The following is a 20,347-nucleotide window of genomic DNA, read 5'->3' as shown; positions in this document are numbered from 1 at the left end:
CTTCAGTAACATAAAGGAATCACTGTCATGCACATTAGGTTTGCTTGCAGCTTAGTCAGGGTTTAACTGTTAATTACACAATTTCAGTTTCATTTAATTTTCCCATACACGTAAATCAGATTTGCTGAAACTTCAGACTAATTAAAATTTATTCATTACTATAACAACCCACTGAGATGATGATGGACTTGTTTTTGAGGGGTCAAAAATGCAACAGAAATGAAAAACACAGACCAGTAATGGGAAAGACAAACACAAACAAGAAACATTAAAGAAATTTAAAGGACACACAACTATCAAAACACAAAGAAAGGGAAATAAGTACAGTGGTGATTTTATTCTTATTTGGTCTGTAATTATTTGCTTTTTCCATTTTATCAAAGTGATAAAATATGTTAGACAGCAGTCTCTAACGTAGACTTACTCTAAATTTTGCACCCACTTAGGACACGTCATCAGATAAAATTATTTACTGCTGTATGCAGTTCATCAATTGATCAACCGGGGGCAGTATGAGCCTTTAGTAAATATGGTCTGACCTCAAACAACCTCACAGCCCCATGAAATTAAACTTGAACCAGAAAAAGAAATACTTAAATTCTCAGTGGAAACATGACAGAGCAGCATAAAATTTAATTCACAAGACTTTAATAGAACAAAGAAAAGCATATGAAATGTGATCTGTTTAGTGATATAACAAATTAATGCAACATGTAAAATGACACAATGCATACAGTCTTACTGCAACGTTTGGGATGTGGACATCAAAATAAGTAAAATCACTTTTAGAAATGTCAAGACATAGAAAAGTTTGGGCACAATTAAAATAGGCACATTTGAGTTCTTACAGTACACGGGATGCTTGCTCAGATGCTTACACAAAGCAGGTTAAGGTCCGTGTATCTTTAATGTAAAATCATCACATTAGTTTCTAATTTGTTACAGTCTCATCATTTGTTGCATTTTGTTAGCATTTGTGTGGATTTATGATCACTCAGATTTCAGATGCTGTGATACTGTCACTGTAATGCCCACGGTCCACTCTGTGTGCAAAGCAAGTTCGTTACTACTTACAGAAACTGGCATTTAGCCATGCTAGCAGCTAAGCGCCTTAAGATAAATGTGAACATCTGAATGCTAACACACTCACAGAAGGCTATCATTATTCACATGCTGATGGAAATGTCAGCTTTGCAGGTATTTTATCATTAAGTGATTATGCTCATTTCCAGTTAAATACTTTTATTATTGGACTCCATTAGAGTATGATTCACACATTTATCTTATACTGGCCCCTCAGTTCACTGACCACCTTAAACAGGACATTTTAGCTCCCTTCCCTCTTTCTTCGGATTGGCTGCCCCTCTCAAGACAAAGTTTCTGTGCTCATGGCTGAAGCTGTGCCAAAAGTATAAAAAACCATAACCAAAAACCAAACAAAAAAACTGTTGTTTGTAGGAAGCCTGAACTTTTGGCTCAGACCTCAATATTTAAAAATTTTAGCCATCTTTAATATAAGCATCTATCACTGTAAGAGTACAGATATGACAAGAAATAAGGACGAGCACAATAGGTCCTCCTTAAATAGCGGTCAAAAATATTTTTTCACCTGATATTGGCACTACAGAGAAAGTTAAGAAGAGTGGTGCCACAGCACAATCATGGCTGAAAATCTAGGAAATGTTTTTGTACAATCTTCATACAGCAACCAACATGTTTTCTCAGTATCAAAATAATAATAACAATAATAATATGCTTTATGATAATAGTGGGAAAACCTTTTTCCATTTAGAAAGTAAAAAAGAGAATAAAGTTGTATATTATCATTAGCTTACTCTTGTAATAAATCTGTCAAGCTGTAAACGAGTCCAGCAGATTTCCAACAAATTTTACCAGAGCAGCTTTACAAAGAGATTCTAACATTGACAAGCTCATACAAACACTGCTATGTTTATTGTCCTTATGCATTACCTCTAATCCCTCATTTCCTACACCGTGTCAGTTCAGACACATTAGTTTGTTAACTCCGATTATGAACACTTACCCTTATGGAGGAAAAAACATTGCATTTCCCTTTAATTTTGTACAAACAGAGTTTGAGAAATTTGTATATAAAACCTAAAGATTGATTCCTTATATTTGCTATCTTGCTATAACTAATGCTAAATGAGGTAAAATTAATCCATGTGATATTTCATGCAAATATAAATACAGTAAAAACCAGAAACAGTAAAGAAAAGACTGAGAGTGATTCTCAGAGGTTATAAAAATGGAGATTAAAGCATTACTGCATCTTCCTTTGAAGTAGGATTTTTGTTTACAGAAATACTTGTTAATGTGTGATTTAAATCTCTTCTTTAAACATGGAGTCATATCTGCAGATCGAGCTCTGACCTCTGGACAATAACTGAGGTAAGTCACTCTCTGATCTGCAGCTGCACCTTTGAGCGATTTCCCTCGGAGGAAAGAAAAGTTCTTTGAGCAGCTTCAGAGTGGAAAATCAGCAGAGTTCATGTGCTGTGAGGAGACGGGGTGAGTGTGCTGAGTGGTGCCCGACTTCTGGTGTTTCTCCAGGTTCTGCAGATCCTCCAGCATCTCCTCGATCAGTGGAGGCATGGAGCCCGGGATCTCCATCTTCAGTGTCACCACTCGCTCAGCTCCTGTAGACATGGTTTAACAATGTACGTGTAAAGCTTTATTGGCAGGGAGACTTAATGTGATATAGATAAACAAAGTCTGCGTTTTACCCGTATTTACTGACACCAGCTTTCACCTTTGATTGTCAGGCATGTCAAATGTTGTGTTGGTTTTTATCTTGTGTCAAATATGCTGCACATAAGTTTGTACTTTATGTTTAATGTGAAAATAAATCCACAGCTACAATTCCCCTGTGGGAGAGGAACTGGAGTGTGTCAGATACACAATGTAGGAACCCACCAGTTACACTAAGAGGAGGATGAAATGCATAACATGCCTTGCAGCATGAGGCAAAGAACACTTTGCTCAACTATTATGTGGTAGCCTATTAATAGTAACACTAGTTCTGTAGCAGGCAGCCACTGATGACAGCAAATTCACTGCGAGACACTCAACAAACACTGTGTAGATGAAAGCACTTTGAGAAAAGGAAGATTTGAAAACAGTCAAAGAAAATTCCACTAAACCCAAAGTTATTTCCACCCGGTTTTTATCCAGAGGAATTCAACAATAAATAAATAAATAAATGAAAAATTTCAAAAGACAAAAAGATGAAAGCAGGGGTAAATTGTTTTCTTTTCGTTTGTATTACAAAAACTTTTAAATATTAAAGAAGTATAGTCATTAAAAATGCAGGTAATACTTTATAAAAATAGTACAGTATTAGTAAGGCATTAGCAAGTGCTTAATTCATGATTTATAATGCAATACTCCTCCTTAGTATGTCATTTATAAATACAGATATGTTTATTCATCTGTTTCTGTTACACCATGCACAGCTACAGGGGCCTTCCAATGCATAATCATTTCTAGTAATAAACATTTTCATAATAATATATTTATAAATTACATACTAAGGAGGAGTGATGCTATATAGATGATAAATTAAACGCTTGCTAATACTTAGTATACTAATACGAATGCTTAATCATGTGACATTCATCTAATACATAATACTTTTTACTAATCCTGGGTAAACATGACTTCAGACTTAATAGCGCAAAGAAACCAAAAAATAGCAACGTTCTGATCAGAAAGGTTTTACATTTCGGACAAAAGTAATGCAGTAACATTGGCAGTCATTCAAAATAGAATAGCAGGATTGTACAAACTGTAACAAACTGTAATCTATGAATTGAAATACTTTGCGACAAGGTGGGGTTCCCCTGACCTTTAGCGCTGATGCTACGTAGGTCGGTAATCTTCATGAGGGCCTTGGGGAACATCAGGGGCATGCTGGGTCGCCGCTTACGGGAGTAGATCTTCAGCGCCTCCAACAGAGGCTCCTGCAGGACTTCTACCTTGGACGGCTCCTCCAGGTCCTCCCGGTCTGTCCAAGACAGATATCGAACATTTCAACTATTTCAAATTTGGAGTTGTTAATTGTTGATTGTTGTTGTCATATTACTACAGTAATTGGGATTGTGAAGACTTAGTACCTCCAGAAACAAGACAGATGGCACTGAGGAGCCCACTTTCCGTGTCATCCATCTCTAGCGGCAGCAGCTGCCCAGCAAAAGTGAAAACCTGATCCGTCAGCGGCCCAAATCCTGCATTGTGGATCTGAGTACGAGTCAGTGTCAAGCCATCGGAGAAGGTCATGGTGTCCTGGTCAGGAGTGTAGCGAGTGCAAATCCTCAAGATCTAAAAGTAGGAAACATGTATGTGTACCAAGTCATTTTTTTCAATAATATTGTATTTGTCTTTAAAAAATGTTAAATAAAAAGACTCAAAAGCAAACAAACAACAATCTGTTTATATTCATTAAAATGTGTCAATCCTTATCATTCAAAATTTGTCTGTATTGCAGGCAGAAGGCCTTTATCATATGGTTCAATACTTATATTGCATAATAGTTTAGAAAGAAACCTTCCTGCTTTTAATACTCAGGCTTTTCCAGTTGTTTTTTTTATCATTTCTTTGTAATGATATCTCATCTGTATGAGTAACAGCAGACCACTCTAGACATCTCTCCAACTCCTTGTCATCTAAACTTTAAATGATATTACATGCTGTGCCCTGTTTCTGGAGAATTGCTTGAATACAAATATTAAATAACATATAATTGGCGTTCAATATGGTGCATCACACTTCTATCAAAAAACATGAAAACCAAATCAGGAAAACAAAATTCCCAGAGTGATTAATCAGGGAAATTTTGTCACAGAGCTTTTGATGGACTTCCTGCAGAGATTGTGAGAGTGCAGCTAAATTATCAGACTGAGAAAGCAGTTATGACAGACTTGGCAGCGAATGATGGAGGATAAATTAGGTGAACACACGCAACACTCTGCCTGAGGACCACTGTCTGTCTGCCTGTCAGTTTGTCTTTGGCATGAATGTCGACAGGCAACGTGAGTCAAGATCTACCAAAGGTGTGAAATGCAGGAAGAGCTGCAACTTTACATAACTTGTTCAGGTCATTTACCTGAAATAAAATACAAAACGGTAGGTGTTTAATGAAAACTATAGTATATGTCAGGCTTTTTGAGGGCTTAAACCACAAATCTAAAGGTAAAAAAAAACAAACAAAAAACATCTTTTGAAATAGACCTACCAAGATGTCAAGGCAGGCAGCTTTGAGCAGAGTGATCTGGTCCGCAATGGTCAGGCCAGTGAAACCCGGCACTTGCTTGGCAAACTCGACCACCTTGATGATGCACTTGGTGGCCAGCTCGCTGAACTTGTCCCACAGGCCAAGATCCAACTGGATCCGGTGGTCTGAACTGGAGTTCTAGAAAGTGGATCGAAGATCAGGTGTTTGGCTCAAACGAAACATGTTGTTTCAGCGTTGTGATAACGGCTTATTAAAATCTGTGCACATAGCTAAATTATTTAAATTTGAAATATTTTGAAAACTTGAGATCAGCAAAGAGCAGTAAATACAATACTGACATACTTTTACAAACCTATTTACACAATCAGAATCAATAAAAAAAACCTTTACGGTGACCTCAAATAGTTCAGCGTTCAGCTGTTTTTTAAAAAATATTTCTGTTTATTTGATGAGTCTGCTAATTGCTTCACTGTGTATACACGGTTTATTTGCTAACCTTATCTGTTTGTTGCTAGGCTGGAAGGAGAGTGTTTCAGACACAAGGACAAAAATACCGAGATGAGAATACTATGACAGGGCACTTCAAAAAGAAATAATGATGAAAATTATGTAACAGTTATGCTAATGCTAATTATATGAGATATGATGAGCTATTTTAATATAACAGATGACTGAACATTACAAGATAATCATTCACAAGTATAAACATTTACTAACATTTGTTTATGTACTTTTTAGCTTTTATCGATTAAGCTCAATAAATTCAACATGTTGGCCATTTCCACAATGGCTGAAAATGTGTATTTTTTTCAGATAAAGTAAACTGGTTCCGCCTTTTTTGGATGTTTTAAATGATGAACGCTAGACGTCAGCATTAAAAATCTGAAATTACACAGAGGTTTAAAAAAACTGCAGCATGTGGTGTACAAGTAATATTTTTCTTTGTTTCAGGCACATCTCTTGGCTAGAAACCCTTACACTCAACCATTTAGAAGGTCTGTGGTTCAATACCCAGCTCCTTCAGTCAGAACAAACTGAGGAGTAGCACACAACAGTAGTGCATCAGTCACTTTGCAGCACGAAGGTTATAGGGTTGAAGCTATCCAAAGACATGCTTGTACCCTCACACCTAATGTTTGGGATTTCTTCACTGGATAAGTGGTTAAAAGAAGATGTCTGAACCCGTTTGTATTCATCACAAGAGTTATCAAAAGGGCAAAAGGATCATCCCTCAATCTGCACAGTACTGTGGAGCTACAGCTGTCATTGGACCATTGGAAAAACATGTGACATATATGTTGTCTCAGTTCTTTTAGTTGGCCTAAAAAAAGAGGCCCTAAATAAATTCACTATTAAAAGCGACTAATTTATATTCAAAAGTAGAGTAAAACCTCTAAATCCCACAGTAAAAATTTTGATAAAGAGTCATTTTCTAAGATGGAAATGAAATTTAAAAAATGCCCAGATTCAAGAGGCTAATTGATTTTTAAGTCAATGGCTCCAGAGGGACAAACGTCCATATTTAGTATCCACTTTTTCTATTATCTGCTGCACTGTTAGGATGTAGGTCGTACATCTTAGCCCTAGTGTACTATTTCAATCAATACAATCTTGTGTTATAGTCTTTAAAGAGCAGAACAACACGTGTCACTCATGTTCGTATGTTTCCTGTTTTGACTCATACTTCCAGGCATCGCTCACTTACATTGCCAAACCATATTTATTTAATGTCACTTTTGTAAAACGGCAACAGTGCTGATTACATAAGCTCAGTTCTTGCAATGTCATGTATTTTTACTGGAAAGTGTCATAATGATATGTACAGTTTTTTCAGTTTCTAAGGACATGTTTACATAAAACAACACACTCCTTTATTTTCTCCTCCTCTTTTACTTTACCTTTTAACAAAGAATAAACCAGTTAAAACTGTGCAAATCAACATCTTCACCAGCATATCTTTAAAAAGAGTTTTGTTTTTTTTCAGTGTGGACCTATATTCAGTTTTCCTTTGCTCTAAAGAAAAATGCTCACATGACATACTGTACATACTGTTGGAAGACATAGAAAATTGTGTGTACTGTAAGTATTGGCAGTGGCTATATGTTAGAATAGAATAGAGTGGGTGCTCCGCCCAGATTGGTGGGTGGGTGTTAGGGGTGGGGTTTGTGTGAACGGAGTAATAGTGTTTGTTTACAGTTCAAATGGCCCAGTGGTAGAAGCTGTTTGTGAGGCTTAAGGTGTGGGACCTGACTGTCTTGAGGTGCCGTCCGGAGGGCAGTGGGTCAAACAGGTGGTGGGCGCAATGCAAGGGTCACCTGTGATGGCCCTAGTTTTTCTGAGACAGGAGGAGCTGGCAGCTCCAGAGGCAACAGAGGGCAGCTAACGATTTTTATGTTACAGGTAGTTACATATATATATATATATATATATATATATATATATATATATATATATATATATATATATATATATATATGCATGTATGTGTATACATGTGTTCCTAAATAAAAGTGCATGTTTGCACCCCTTCCCTCATGTTGGCATTGAATGTGATCAGGAGTCTGTTTGGTTTTGTTAACAATCAGAGTCTCAAATGTTACCAAACAATCTAACAAATTTTATTCTGCATAAGCAAAGAGGAACAGAGGTTAGCTTGTTGCCTCACAGCAAGAAGGTTCTGGATGTGCAGTCTGTTGGCATGGTGGCTTTTCCCTGAGCGCTCCTCTTAACCCACAGCGTTAAAATAGGCATGTTTGGTGAAACTGTGATTCTAAATGGGCTTAATGCGCTTAAGATAATGAAAGAGATGAAAGCTTGAGTTGCCAACAAGACTGTTATCATTTAAATAAAGTTTGTGCATATCAATAATAAAAAGGTATAGAAATGTAACAAGTAAAGGTATAGAAAAGTATCAGTTTATAAGTGTCAGACACAAATATAAGTGTCTGTCATCTCAGCTCTGCTGATCTCTCCTTGGTGAATGTGTTTTTACAGACAGTGTTAACAATATCCAACAGTGACCAACCATGAGCCAGGCATGCAGCAGTGAGTATTCAATGCGGTCCGTTTTTGTCTGGTAATATTAATCATATATCAAGTATTTAAATGTCACTGCCCTGACAGTCAACATCTTTCTTCTTTCGGCCACAGACTATAAAACGATGACATAACAACCATGGAGCCACCATTTGGTTTCAAGTCTTTTCCATGTAATACAACCAGATGAAGGAAGATGCACAAACATACCGTCATTTTCATCAGTCACAAGGCAGCTTTGCCATCTAATATGCCCTACTTTATCATAATTACGAGCAGCATAATTTAAAGAAAAAATATTGTTTTTGCTTTAAAACTTGAAAATAGTGATTAAAAGCCCAAAATCATCAGGAAAGGGTTTAGCGAGGTCATCAATCACATTCGAAAAATAGACATTTTTTCATATTTCGTTTAAAATAAGTAAAATGTATCAACATTTTGGGATATATAATCTTATTTTTCAGTTTCTGCCATATAAGTTCAAATTCTCCTTCATCTACACATCCATACAATGTTTACCCAAGTCAATTAAAATCATAATAAAGTGCTGGACAGACCTCACAGCTTTGATCTTTTCCTCTTTGCAGGTTGTCTTCCTTCTGTAAAGATTATTGTTTTGAAACGTTAGCTTCATGTCCGGACTTACTGTGGTGTATTTTCCCAGCTGGCAAAGGGAGGGGAAGGTCTCTCTATGAGCTCTGCATATTTTCTCCACGATCAGGCCGAGCTCTGCTGTCAGCTCGTACGTCTCCATGATGGTCATCTTCACTGCTTCCTTCTTCCCCTTCCTCTTGTTTCTGTCGTTTCTCACCGCTGGAGAAAACGGATGACGCAGAGCATAAGATGATTAGGAAATAAGGTATTCGAGCAGTTCCACAGGTGGTTTAAAATTGGTTAAACTGGTATCATTCTCTGTTTAAATAAATGTTAATGTTACAAAACACCTTCTTTAATTTTGAGTATTTATATTAAAAATGCTCAAGTTAATAAACTAACCTTTTAAAAGAACAAAAAAGTGTTTAATATGAAAAAAAGTTGTTTTTTTTGTTTTCTGTCTGAGGCCAAATACACAGGGAAAATCGTACAACGATACAAATGAAGAAACAACCTGAAAAATGGTCCCTACAGTGAGGAGATCTAGTGGCTCTGATATGTTACGGGAGGCATTTTGGTAGCATGGTTTAGGTTCATTAGGTTCATTAGTGCCCCTAGAGCAATGAATCACTGAAAATGAAAACAGCTGTTCTTAGTGATTAAATTTATCCTTTAATTAAAGATTTATATCACAATTGGAGCACGCTCTACCAGGATGACAACCTTCCTCATTTAAAGGTTTCAACTTTAGGATGAACATAACTCAACCCACTTAAACTCCTACGGAAGTTTAAAATTAATGTGCTATACAATGTTCATCTTTAAACTAAACTGACCAAAAACACAAGTGTAGGCAATTGTCTGTCTGTATATCCTGATCACTTAAAATCATGTCAGACTCCTTTTTTGAGACCAGATCCTAAAGATTAGCTGATTTTGCAGTTGACTCCAGAAGCAGGAGCCGTACTATTTTTTTCAAATTCAGTGTTGACTTTCTGCACAGACAGAAGTTAGGAGACTCGGGACAAAAGTCAATAACGTCCCACACTTGACTTTGATTAATGTAAGTCAGTAAGCAAGCTGGAGGCAAAGCAAGAATCACCTGACAAATAAGGCTGCATCAGTGTTTTAGTCAAGGAAACGACAAAAGCACACAATGTGATCCAAGGATGTAAAGTACACTGGTGGATAAGAGCTGAGAGCAAAAACTCTCAGTGCTCCAAGATAGACAATAAACAACCCATGTAAGTACTGTGAAGACACATGTGTATCAATAAGTTGTATGAAACGGGGATGTCTTATGAAAAATTGTCTTCATCCTTTAAGCAGAGTTTCAGCGAAGAAACATTGACCTCTATGTTAGTTTTTCTTGTAATCTGACATAGCTCTGTATAAAACAACAAAAAAAACAGGAAGTCCTGCAACAGATAGTGTTCCCTGGCAGATCCCTGATCTTACCATCAGCCAAACACAACTGTTCCTTTAATCAGGACCCAGGAGACTGCATTCACCAGTATATGAATGGCGGTTTTAACCCATTTTACCTTAACGATGTTTAGACATCAGGTGTGATTTAAATAGAGCTCACTGGAATTTCAGTTTTGGTTCTTAATAATTTAAACCACTTCCTGGTATAAATCACTCTGGAATGAAAGCATGTGTCACTGAGCTTATGTGTTATTCCAGGCTGCACGTGAAAGCAGCGTAACCAGGTTAGCTTTTCATAATCACTTCGGGAACAGTGTCAACACGTTTCTCTGTGTCCCACTGCCTCAGACGGCTACACACATGTCAGGAAAGCTCAGGATTACGCAACACTTAACTCCAACCACTCCTCCTCCTCTTCCTCCTCCCTGTGTATGCCCTACATCCAGCCGTCATTGTGTAAACACTCCAATAGAGATCATGTTACACGCTGCCTGAGAGCAGTTACATAGCATCCATCTGTCCACTACATGTGATATGTTTATGTAACTTGTTTGAGCATAGAAAAACTATAATGAAAACATGTGGATGGGTGGATCCTTCAGTGTCGGCCTGTCGCCGCCCTTTGCTCATTCCACATAACACATTCTCAGTTATTTAGGTCACTGCACTGCTGGGTATTAGAGCCTTTGTTTCTATTGTACAGTCCCTGTGCCCGAGAGCTGCTGTACTTCACAGAGAACTTATAAAAAAAGAAAATCATATGTTAAAGTGTTATTTGCACATTTTTCTCACAACTAATTATATATTCTAAAATAAAGACGTTTGTAGTTACCACACAAAAAAAAAATTTCCTAACCCACTAACAAAATGAAAATCTTGGGTTGTTAAGATGACAAAGCATTAAAACTCCCTTTGAGAGCTCAAGAGTGTATCAGCAGTTCTTAAGCTACACCTTTATTATGTAGCTATAATTTAGTTTGCTTTAATATGCATTACCTTGGTCGTATATATGCGTTTGTTATTCTAGATTTTATATATTTTCTCTCTGACAAACAAAACTATGAATTTTCAGTCTTAAAGTGCTATCTAGTTACAATTAAACAATAAAGACTCTAAATATGCTGACAGACAATATATTACAACATTATGCATTTTGAATTGACAAAAGAAGTTTAATTTCTTTTTCTTCCACTTTAGCTTAAACTTTTTCTGAAAAAAGACTTTCTTGAATATAGATTACCACAGATCAATAAGAGGAGCATTTTCCTGCTCATTTTGTTTTGTTATATTGTTATTTCTTTAATATCGACAGAAATAAGACACTTTTAACATACATGTAGTTTTAATGGCAGGCACCTTTTATGGGAAACAATCTGTCCCTTCTTTGTGGATGTTTACCACCATATAGGTAACAACAAATTGCATTAAAACTTCAATACATAGCTCGTTGCTCTGATTGCAGTAATAAATAGGCCGCTTATGTGGCAGTTTTTATCAGAGTATCTCAGTAAGATGAAACCATTTAAACTTGAGAGGGAGGATTTCTCGTTTAAAGTCAGCTGTGATAGGCTAAAGCCTCCCCCTCCATGACCCAGAGTAAGATAAGCTGGTGAGAAAATAGGTTGTTGGATGGAGAGAGTTTCTTTTGTACTGCACTATTTGTCTAAGGTTACACAGTTATATCCTACGGAGCCCCTCTGATGACATGGTCCAAAAAACAAATAAATTGTGGCCACAAAATACTACTTCGTGGGCACGAAATGGTATAACGTGCTAATTTGTGGGCACGAAACACTTGACCTTGACATAACCGTGATCCTTCCCTTGCAGATCCTTCCCGTGAGGCCCTTGCAGTTGGTTGACAATAAAATCTATCCCAGCATCCAGGTCGTACTTACGTCTGTAAAGCAACTGGGCTCTCAATATCCTGTTTAAATGTCTCTCCGTAATAATGGTTCCTTGCATTGCCAGGCTTCAAAATGCATTTGTAGCTCATTCCCAGCCTAAAATAAAAGTCAATCATACTTTCTCTGTCCATGATGTATAGGTTTAGCCTACTCTTATGCTTATGTCTCTACGCAGCTGTCCAGGAATTGTATCAATATGATGTGCGCACGTTATCTATTTCATTGCCACAAATGCGTAATTCGTTGCCACGTTATACCCAATTCGTGCCCACAAATTAGCATTTTGTGCGCACGTTATACCTATTTCGTGCCCTCGAAATAATATTTCGTAGCAACAAATAAGTATTTTGTGGGCATGTTACACTATTTTGTGCCCACGAAGTAGTATTTTGTGGCCACAATTTATTTATTGTTTGGACCATGTCATCAGAGGGGCTCCGTAATATCCAATTCTCAAATACGCAGTTTCCTTATATCAAATTTCTGAACACTCGGTCATCCCAACAAAACCACAAACCCAGTATTATATAAAACTTGACACAAATAACTTTGAGTAAACCACACTCACGAACTGACCAGCTCTTTACATGCTGATAAACTTGAGTTGGTCATTCAAATTGAGAACATGACTGCACTGACCTTTTAGTCGTGTTTGTAATAGCAGATGAATCATTTTAAAAGAAAGGTTTAATTTTGACTCTAAATCCCACGAGGCCTGCTGTGAATCAGAGAGGATGTGACACTTACACTCCTTAGACATTCCTACAGCAAAACACCTCTGCAGCCGACAGTACTGACAGCGATTCCTGGTGATCTTGTTAATGATACAGTTCCTGTCGCGGTGACAGGTATACACCATGTTTTTCTGCACGCTGCGGCGGAAGAAGCCCTGCAGAGACACCAGCACAATGAATGAATGATAAGATATTAATTAATTAAGCTATTAAGTTGCTACAATGTGAATAAAGGCCTGTGTGGACTTTAAAGCTAGACAAAAAAGATTAATTTATTCCTAAATTTACTCCTTTACACCTAAAGAGTAAATATTTAGCCTGTTTAAATGTATTTCAGATGTTTAACTCAAACAAGGAGTAAAATTGATTTGTTTGGTCTTCAAAAAAAAAGAAAGAAAAGGAAAATGGATTAAGAAAAAACAAAAACAAATACCGTGTCTGTCTATCCAGTGGTTCATTTAATTTGAACCGATTTAGGTAAAAAAAAATTGTGAATTTATACAGGAAAAAACTAAAACATAGGATATTGTCACATTTTGCATATTAAGAAGGTATTTGTTCATTTATCTGTTTAGGAGATTAGTAAGAAAAACTAAGACAATCTTGTAAATACAAGCATGACACAGGGACTTACTTTTAAAAGACAAAGTCTGGGATTTTATCTAAGCTTAACAGAGGGGGCATTGTAAAGCAGACCACCGGCCTGACGTGTTACCTTGCAGCCCTCGCAGGCGCTGACTCCATAGTGGTAGCCCGAGGACTTGTCCTGACACACAAAGCAGGGTTTGTAAGTGCGTGGAGGTGGAGGTGGTGAGGCAGGACGGGTAAACAGGTCGTCCGAGCTGAAGCTGGAGCTGGAACTCTGACTTTCCACCGCTGAAAAACACACAAAATCATATAAAATCAAACGAGCATCTCAGGGAGAATAAAACTGCGACAGTTAAATTTATTCAAATGGATATCAAACTCAGCGCATCCTTTAAATACTGAAACTGAAATATTGCTGGGAAATAACAGCTGCAACAAGAAGTCAGAACATGAAAAATTACTCATTACAGATGAAGCTTTTATTCATTTTGTAACATAAGTTGTTGCCTTGCACAGTTTTTAAAATGAAATTATTTACTTGTTAAGCTTTATATTTGTCTAAAATATACAGCGAGAAACCTGTCGACAAAATAAGCAGTAACAAAAATAATTATCACCATACATGAAATGTACTTTAGACCTTTTATCTGCAAAGCATTCTAAAGTTTTCTTCAAAGCAGACCTAACAAGTAGAAATACCAACATTTAGTGATGAGTTGAAAATTACTGATGAACCATTTCTGACATGATGAAGCAAACAGAGCTCAGAAATGCAAAAGGCAGATTGTATTAAAATGTAGAGGTTATTTAGTGGACTGCTTGCATGCTTCAGAAGAGTTTTTATAACAATAAGGTTTCAAGAATATTCGGTTTTCATTCCACATTCACTAACAGGACACAGAAGAACAAACTGCTGTGTGAGAGATATGGCAAATTATGGCACTTGTGACCTGCAGTTCATGCCAATGCATTTTTATTTATTGTGGCCCATCTGACAATGTTATCATGTTAAGTTAGTGATTTAAAATCCTAGAAAACGCTTCAAGTCTCGGGCCTGTTTACCCAAAACAACAAAGGAACGAAAAAAGCTTTATTGTGTCCAAATATACAAAGCACCTTCTGTTAATTTTTAGTCGTGACAATAGGATAGATTGACCCTACACTGGCCCCTGAGAGTGGTTACACATATATTCAGGCACTGATCGTAGCCGAACAGACCTGAGCAACCAACTTTTTGATGAAATCACCTTGTGATTCCTTCACTGAGCCAAGCGCAGACTAATCTTGCTTTTTTCCTGTGGCAGATTATAGCATGATCTGTACAGCCCCACTACTTCAAACACAACGCTCAGTTTACACAAATAAAATTAAACAGGCATGTATCACATCTCTGCTTCATAAATTTGAAAATGAGTCACAAACAGACGCAGTAATATATCTACAGCTTTGCACATGTGGTGACCTACTGTAGCACAGCATTTTTTCCACTGAATGTTTCACTTCACATCCACCACAGCACTCAACACTCCCACTTTAAAGCCATTTCCAAGAAGATACTTTGTCTGGCCTAGGGGGCTCGTTCGGCCTCCCTGCTGGCTCTCTGATCACCTCTGCTGCTCCAGCCCTGACACAAAACCAAGAAAGCTGTTTTGAAAAGGGGACAAAACGAGAAAAATTGTTCATATCCATCCCCTTGAATCCGTGGCCTCTGGTTGAACCTGGAATCGGCGGGTCAAACTAGGACACCCCCATCAGGCCGATTGCTCCCCAGATCCAAAACAATGCAGGAGCATGCCACAAGCCCAACTGACTGATGAGAGGGAGGACGGAGAAACAGAAAGTGTGTGTGGCAGGGCGGTGTAAGTGATTTGGTAGGGGAAAGAGGGTTGCCCCATCCCAATTTAGATGGTGCTGTTTGATGTATACTACAATGCACTGTTTGAGTCAAACAATAAATCTAGAAAAACATTAAAAGATTTTGGAGACAGAGATAAGTTTAAAAGCCTTTGATTGTGGTTTACAGTAAGACAGGAGCTGCAACATGTAGCTGGATAAAATAACAAATGCTTGACTTGGTATTAAAGACTAGTAAAGCTTAATTATTACGGCCGCATGCTGCTTGAGGCCTGCTGGGTTATTTATTAGTGATACTGAAAGCAGGGATTCACCCTTTATTTTTGTGAATAACCTCAGTTGCCTGTTATGCAACCTGCAACCTTCGGTAAAGGAACTTTTTATTTTTCTAATGTTTTTTAGCTTGCTACAATCAGCTAAACTGTTTAAATCATGACAAACAAAAACTACATTTACAGATTATCAACTGTAATATAGTTACTGATTTTTTTCTTTTCTTATTGTGAAATTCTTGTCAGTTAAATTCACATTTGAATATTTTTTTCAAGGGAAAACGGTATGCAGATTTATCAGTAATGATAATAATTATCAGGTTAATTCAAAGTTATTTCTGACCTACAATAATCCTTTTCTTGATTATCCAATGAAATGTCAGAAACAGATGAAATGTGGTCATCATAACTTCAGTTTATTACACAACAATATTTTATTTTCTGTCATATAGAAAGAAGTTGGAAACAGCCACATTGTGGCAGTTTTGCTTGCACTGACTAAAACAACAGATATTTACCATCATATGAGTAAATAGCAATTCAGTGATTACACTAAAAAATAAAATGTTATATAGTTTTATTTTGTTTTTGTAAAGTCCATTTATGTATGTTTTGTCCCCATTTCTAACGTGCTATTGTATGTTCTATTGCTAAAATAAAATTTTTATTATTATTATTATTTGTGGGAGGGAGAATAAAAACCCAAACCTGATCAGAAGGACCAAAAGATCTAAAGTCTAATAGTTTTTCTTGCCTAGTTTCCAGGTTTTCCCAAATTCCAGGTTGTACTACAGGATGAGTACTTTAACTATTGACATTTTATTTTTTTTAAATTGCTGTACTGATGCTTTATTCCACTAAAAATGCTACTTCCACTTTTGGCAACAGTCTGACTCTCCTCTGACCTCTTGAGCCGGTGACCGTCCGGTGAACCCAGGGTGACACCAAAGTGACCGTCCCTGGACAGACCCAAACACAGACTAAGACGACCACACAGACATTAGCTGCCATGTGCTCAGTAGTCTGTTTTCACTTTCTTCTCACATCCTTTATCTATTAAGAGAAAAGAGGCTCCCAGAAAGCATCAAAGCATTTAGATACAGAGCACAAGAATGTAGAATAGATAACGCTTCATTTTATCTCAGCCTTTAAATATTAAAAGGCAGCTTGTGACCATTTAATAGCAGTTGATACACAATATGATGAAGTCCAGTTTCATCATGGTCAGTGCAGTGGTTAATACCAGCAAGAAGGTTCTGGGTTCAAATCGTCCTTGGGCTTTACTTTGAAGGTGTGTGTGTTGATCCTAGAGGGATAAGAGGCTTAAAGTCCATTATGTTTGTACAGGTATGTTAATGTGGATGTTAGTTTAAAGTACGAATTTAGTAAAGTGTTATATAAATGCATCCCTTTGCAAACACAATCAAATCACAATTTCATGATTCGAAAGTATAATAATCTAAATAAAAAGCTAAATGCACATTTGATTAAATACAATACTGAAGTCATAAACTAAGAGAAAACTACCCTTGCACTGTTGCTTCCAGTGTCTGCTCTGAATTTAAACTTGCATGTATTCACAGTCTTGCACCAGTTTGTTAAGGTATTAAAGTATATTATAACAGGCTTTTTAAACAATTACACACCATGTCAATGTAATAAGAAACACTCTTTTATCATGTAATACATGTTTGTTTGTTTTTAAACTCTACCTTTATTTCCCCCCAGTTTGTTTAAATATTTAATGCAATCTTTTACAGTTTACAGATTTGATGCTTTATAAATTCTGGTTAAACTGGTAAGAAATTCACTTAATATAAATTCGTTTTGAGAACCTTTTGAGGTTTCAGGTTGGAGGATATCCTGCACAGATGGAGGCAAACGTGGGTGTTTCTCATTCTGGGTGAAATGTCAGTAAAATCACATGGCCTTACTCTGGTTTCTCTTCAGAGGATTAAGCCCCTCGAGGCATTTGGCGCTATACAAATAAAAGTGAATTGATCTGAAATGAATTTATATATTTTTTCCACTGGACACCAAAACAAATTAGAATCTTTCTGCGCACCACAACATCACTCATCCTCAATTTCACCTACATTGCGAGTACCGGTGCTCCTGCCAGTCGGACTCGATCAGCTCGGGGAAGAACGCTGCCAAATCCTGGTCTTGCTCCTGCAACATGCAAGAAGGACTGGAAGTGCTGTAGAAGTCCACGATTTCCCCGGGTCCGAAAACTTGAAACTCCATATAGTCGAACATGATCTGTCGTGAGTCTCCGTGAAGTCCGTATGGGAATGTCGTCGGCATAGGAAAATCCTTCAGAGAGGGTGATTTCTCTCTGCACCGAAGTAGTTTAAAATCCACTTGATGCAAACTGTGTTAACACTGAAGCATGTCTGCGTTATGTTCAGAGGGGAGCAGGAACAAACCTATATTTCCCACAGATGGTCACAAACTGCATGTTGATGCGCAGCCAGCGGGCTGTAGTCCTCCATCAGAGAGCATCGGTAAAGCGCATTCAGGCTGCTTTGCATAACAAAGTTTGTTGCAGAACTTCTTCCACTTATCTCTTCTTTATTGACAAATGTCTCAATTCAACCTGCTTCATACTAGTTATGTCACAGCGACCGATGGTGTTACCTAATGTATGCGAGTGAACTCTCCGTGAACCTCCTCCTCCGTTGCTGCCCTTCACATGACCCAGCCGCTGTCTGACATCACCAGCAGAGGTGGAAACGAGCACTGAGGTCCTTTACTCGAGTAAAAGTATCCGTACAGGGTGGAAAAGATAAAAGCAGTCGGCCTCAGTCGAGATACCTTTCAGGAGCTAACTTCAGAGAGTTAAAATTAAAAGTTTGCCACTATTGATAAAGGACTTCACCTCTTATAACCGACTCAGAATGGACAGTAAAAGTATCAACAATGATCCATCACAGAGAAGAGCCATGAAACATTTACCTACATTACTAACGGTGCAATACGAGGACCCACCTCACATCAGAGTTTCTGTCTTTAAAATTTAATTAGAATCAGCTGAGTGGCAACACGAGGCACAGATGTATGAAATATTTACTATTATATATTCTGAAGTGGATTTTTTTTTTACATATACTCATCTGTAATAGAATAGAATAGAATAGAATAGAATAGAATAATCCTTTAATTGTCCCACAAGGGGAAATTTGGTTGTATCAGCAGCAAACAAACAAACAAACAAACAAACAAACAAACAAACAAACAAACAAACAAACAAACAAACAAACAAACAAACAAACAAACAAACAAACAAACAAACAAACCCCTTACAAAGAATTCATATGATGCAGCACCACATAAAAGAAGCTGTGATAAATCCTGTGGTGACTCTAAGCCTGTGATGCATGTGCTATTTTAACATCTTAACAGCCTTTTTAGGATAATTTACTACAGAAATTTGTTGAGTCACACATTGTAATTTCTTACTGTGAAATAGGCAGCAGAAAAAAGGGAAAAAAGACTCACGTTTACTACACGTTTTTTTAATCATTAAATACAAAAAAGAATCCCTTGATTATTGTGGGGAAAGTTGGAAATTCATCATAAGTCTGAATATTTTGGAGACCTGTAAAAATTAAGGTTTGCCTTGATAGTGCTTGAGTAGCTGACAATATGTACTCATGTCCCTGCTATATGGAGCTGAAATTAAGTTCATTTACCATAGTTAGGTTATAGCTTATCATAGAGACTGGATTCAGAGGGAGACAGCAAGTCAGAAAGTTACAAAAAATCAACCAACCAGCACCCTTAATGATGACAACTACACATAGTATATAATTAATTTACTGAGAGAATTTCACATAAAACACAATAAATTCAACAGCATCAGTAGGAACGAACCTGTTGGAGTTGGCTGAAGTATTGAAGTATTCTGTGTTAAATCACACATACATTTTTTAAATTCTTATATCCTCATTTATTTTTGGTGCTAATATCTTACCTAGCAAGTGGCTTTTATAGAATGTTGAAAAGTTCATTATTATAATAGTAACAAAAATAATAAGAATAATTATTATTATTAAGCTTCACCTTTTACCTGTTTTTGAGCAGATGTACAGTAATTAAGTCATTACATTTCATCCCTTGTTCCATATTAATTACATATCTTTCTTTCTCATTAAAAACAACTGCATTACTTCACTTAATTTCTTGTACGCTTCTTTCACAGGTATTGTTCACTCTTACATTAAACCTGCATTTTTCCAATTGCCAGCAGGGGAATGACTTCTTTTGGTCTGATTGAAGTCTGATTGAACTTTACTGAGAAGTAGCCCCTTGAGTTTATGGTTTCCTCTCTTAGTTTCAATAAATTCATACAACATAAATCTCATTTTGCAAATATGGTCACTATTAGAGCTAAAGAAGAGGTTAAAGCAGAGTTTGCTTTACCATGTGATTGACAAATCAATAGCCAACAAGTGTGCAGTGTTACTTGGTTATATTTAACTTGTGCTTGTGATGTGTGGTTTAAAAATGCAATGATGGAGGAACTTGTGGGTAGCTGACTAGTCCAAAGCCCAATATTGGGTAGCAGATATAGTAGTAAGTTGGACTACTAATTCATAATTTGAATCTACAAAACCAGTTATTTGCTTTTTTCCCCCCAAGATGTTGCGACACCACCTGCAACTAGCCACAGACAAC

General features: G+C 37.0%; 1 protein-coding gene across 2 annotated transcripts; it reads right to left on the bottom strand.

Annotated features, from left to right (window-relative positions):
• Positions 1-644: 644 nt before the first annotated feature.
• On the bottom strand, positions 645-18,377 carry LOC309717282 (retinoic acid receptor beta-like). Of its 2 annotated transcripts, none has more exons than XM_082551717.1 (8): positions 17,764-18,377; positions 13,669-13,829; positions 12,967-13,108; positions 8,937-9,103; positions 5,255-5,431; positions 4,137-4,341; positions 3,869-4,027; positions 645-2,660 (listed from the first exon to the last, which is right to left on the bottom strand). In XM_082551717.1, the coding sequence occupies exons 1-8, from the start codon at positions 17,972-17,974 to the stop codon at positions 2,488-2,490; spliced, it is 1,395 nt and encodes a 464-aa protein (XP_082407843.1). In that variant the 5' UTR covers positions 17,975-18,377; the 3' UTR covers positions 645-2,487. The 2 variants fall into 2 exon arrangements, with proteins under 2 accessions (XP_082407843.1, XP_082407844.1); XM_082551718.1 differs by lacking the exon at positions 17,764-18,377 and adding an exon at positions 15,008-15,329.
• Positions 18,378-20,347: the final 1,970 nt, after the last annotated feature.

The sequence above is a fragment of the Aulonocara stuartgranti genome, assembly GCF_965226115.1.
Source record: "Aulonocara stuartgranti genome assembly, chromosome: 11".
In the NCBI taxonomy this organism is placed as follows: Eukaryota; Metazoa; Chordata; class Actinopteri; order Cichliformes; family Cichlidae; genus Aulonocara; species Aulonocara stuartgranti.
Note: the sequence above shows the minus strand (reverse complement) of the source record. Positions and strands in the feature narration are given on the sequence as shown.

What these genes read in the sequence shown, in the direction of transcription:
- LOC309717282 (XM_082551717.1), bottom strand. Translation starts at nt 17,974, where the DNA reads ATGCCGACGACATTCCCATACGGACTTCACGGAGACTCACGACAGATC. An exon ending in AGCTGGGAAAATACACCACA is followed by an intron (nt 5,432 to 8,936) that starts GTAAGTCCGGAC and finishes TCCACTTTCTAG; the next exon opens with AACTCCAGTTCAGACCACCG. An exon ending in ACGTAGCATCAGCGCTAAAG is followed by an intron (nt 2,661 to 3,868) that starts GTCAGGGGAACC and finishes CCATGTCTACAG; the next exon opens with GAGCTGAGCGAGTGGTGACA.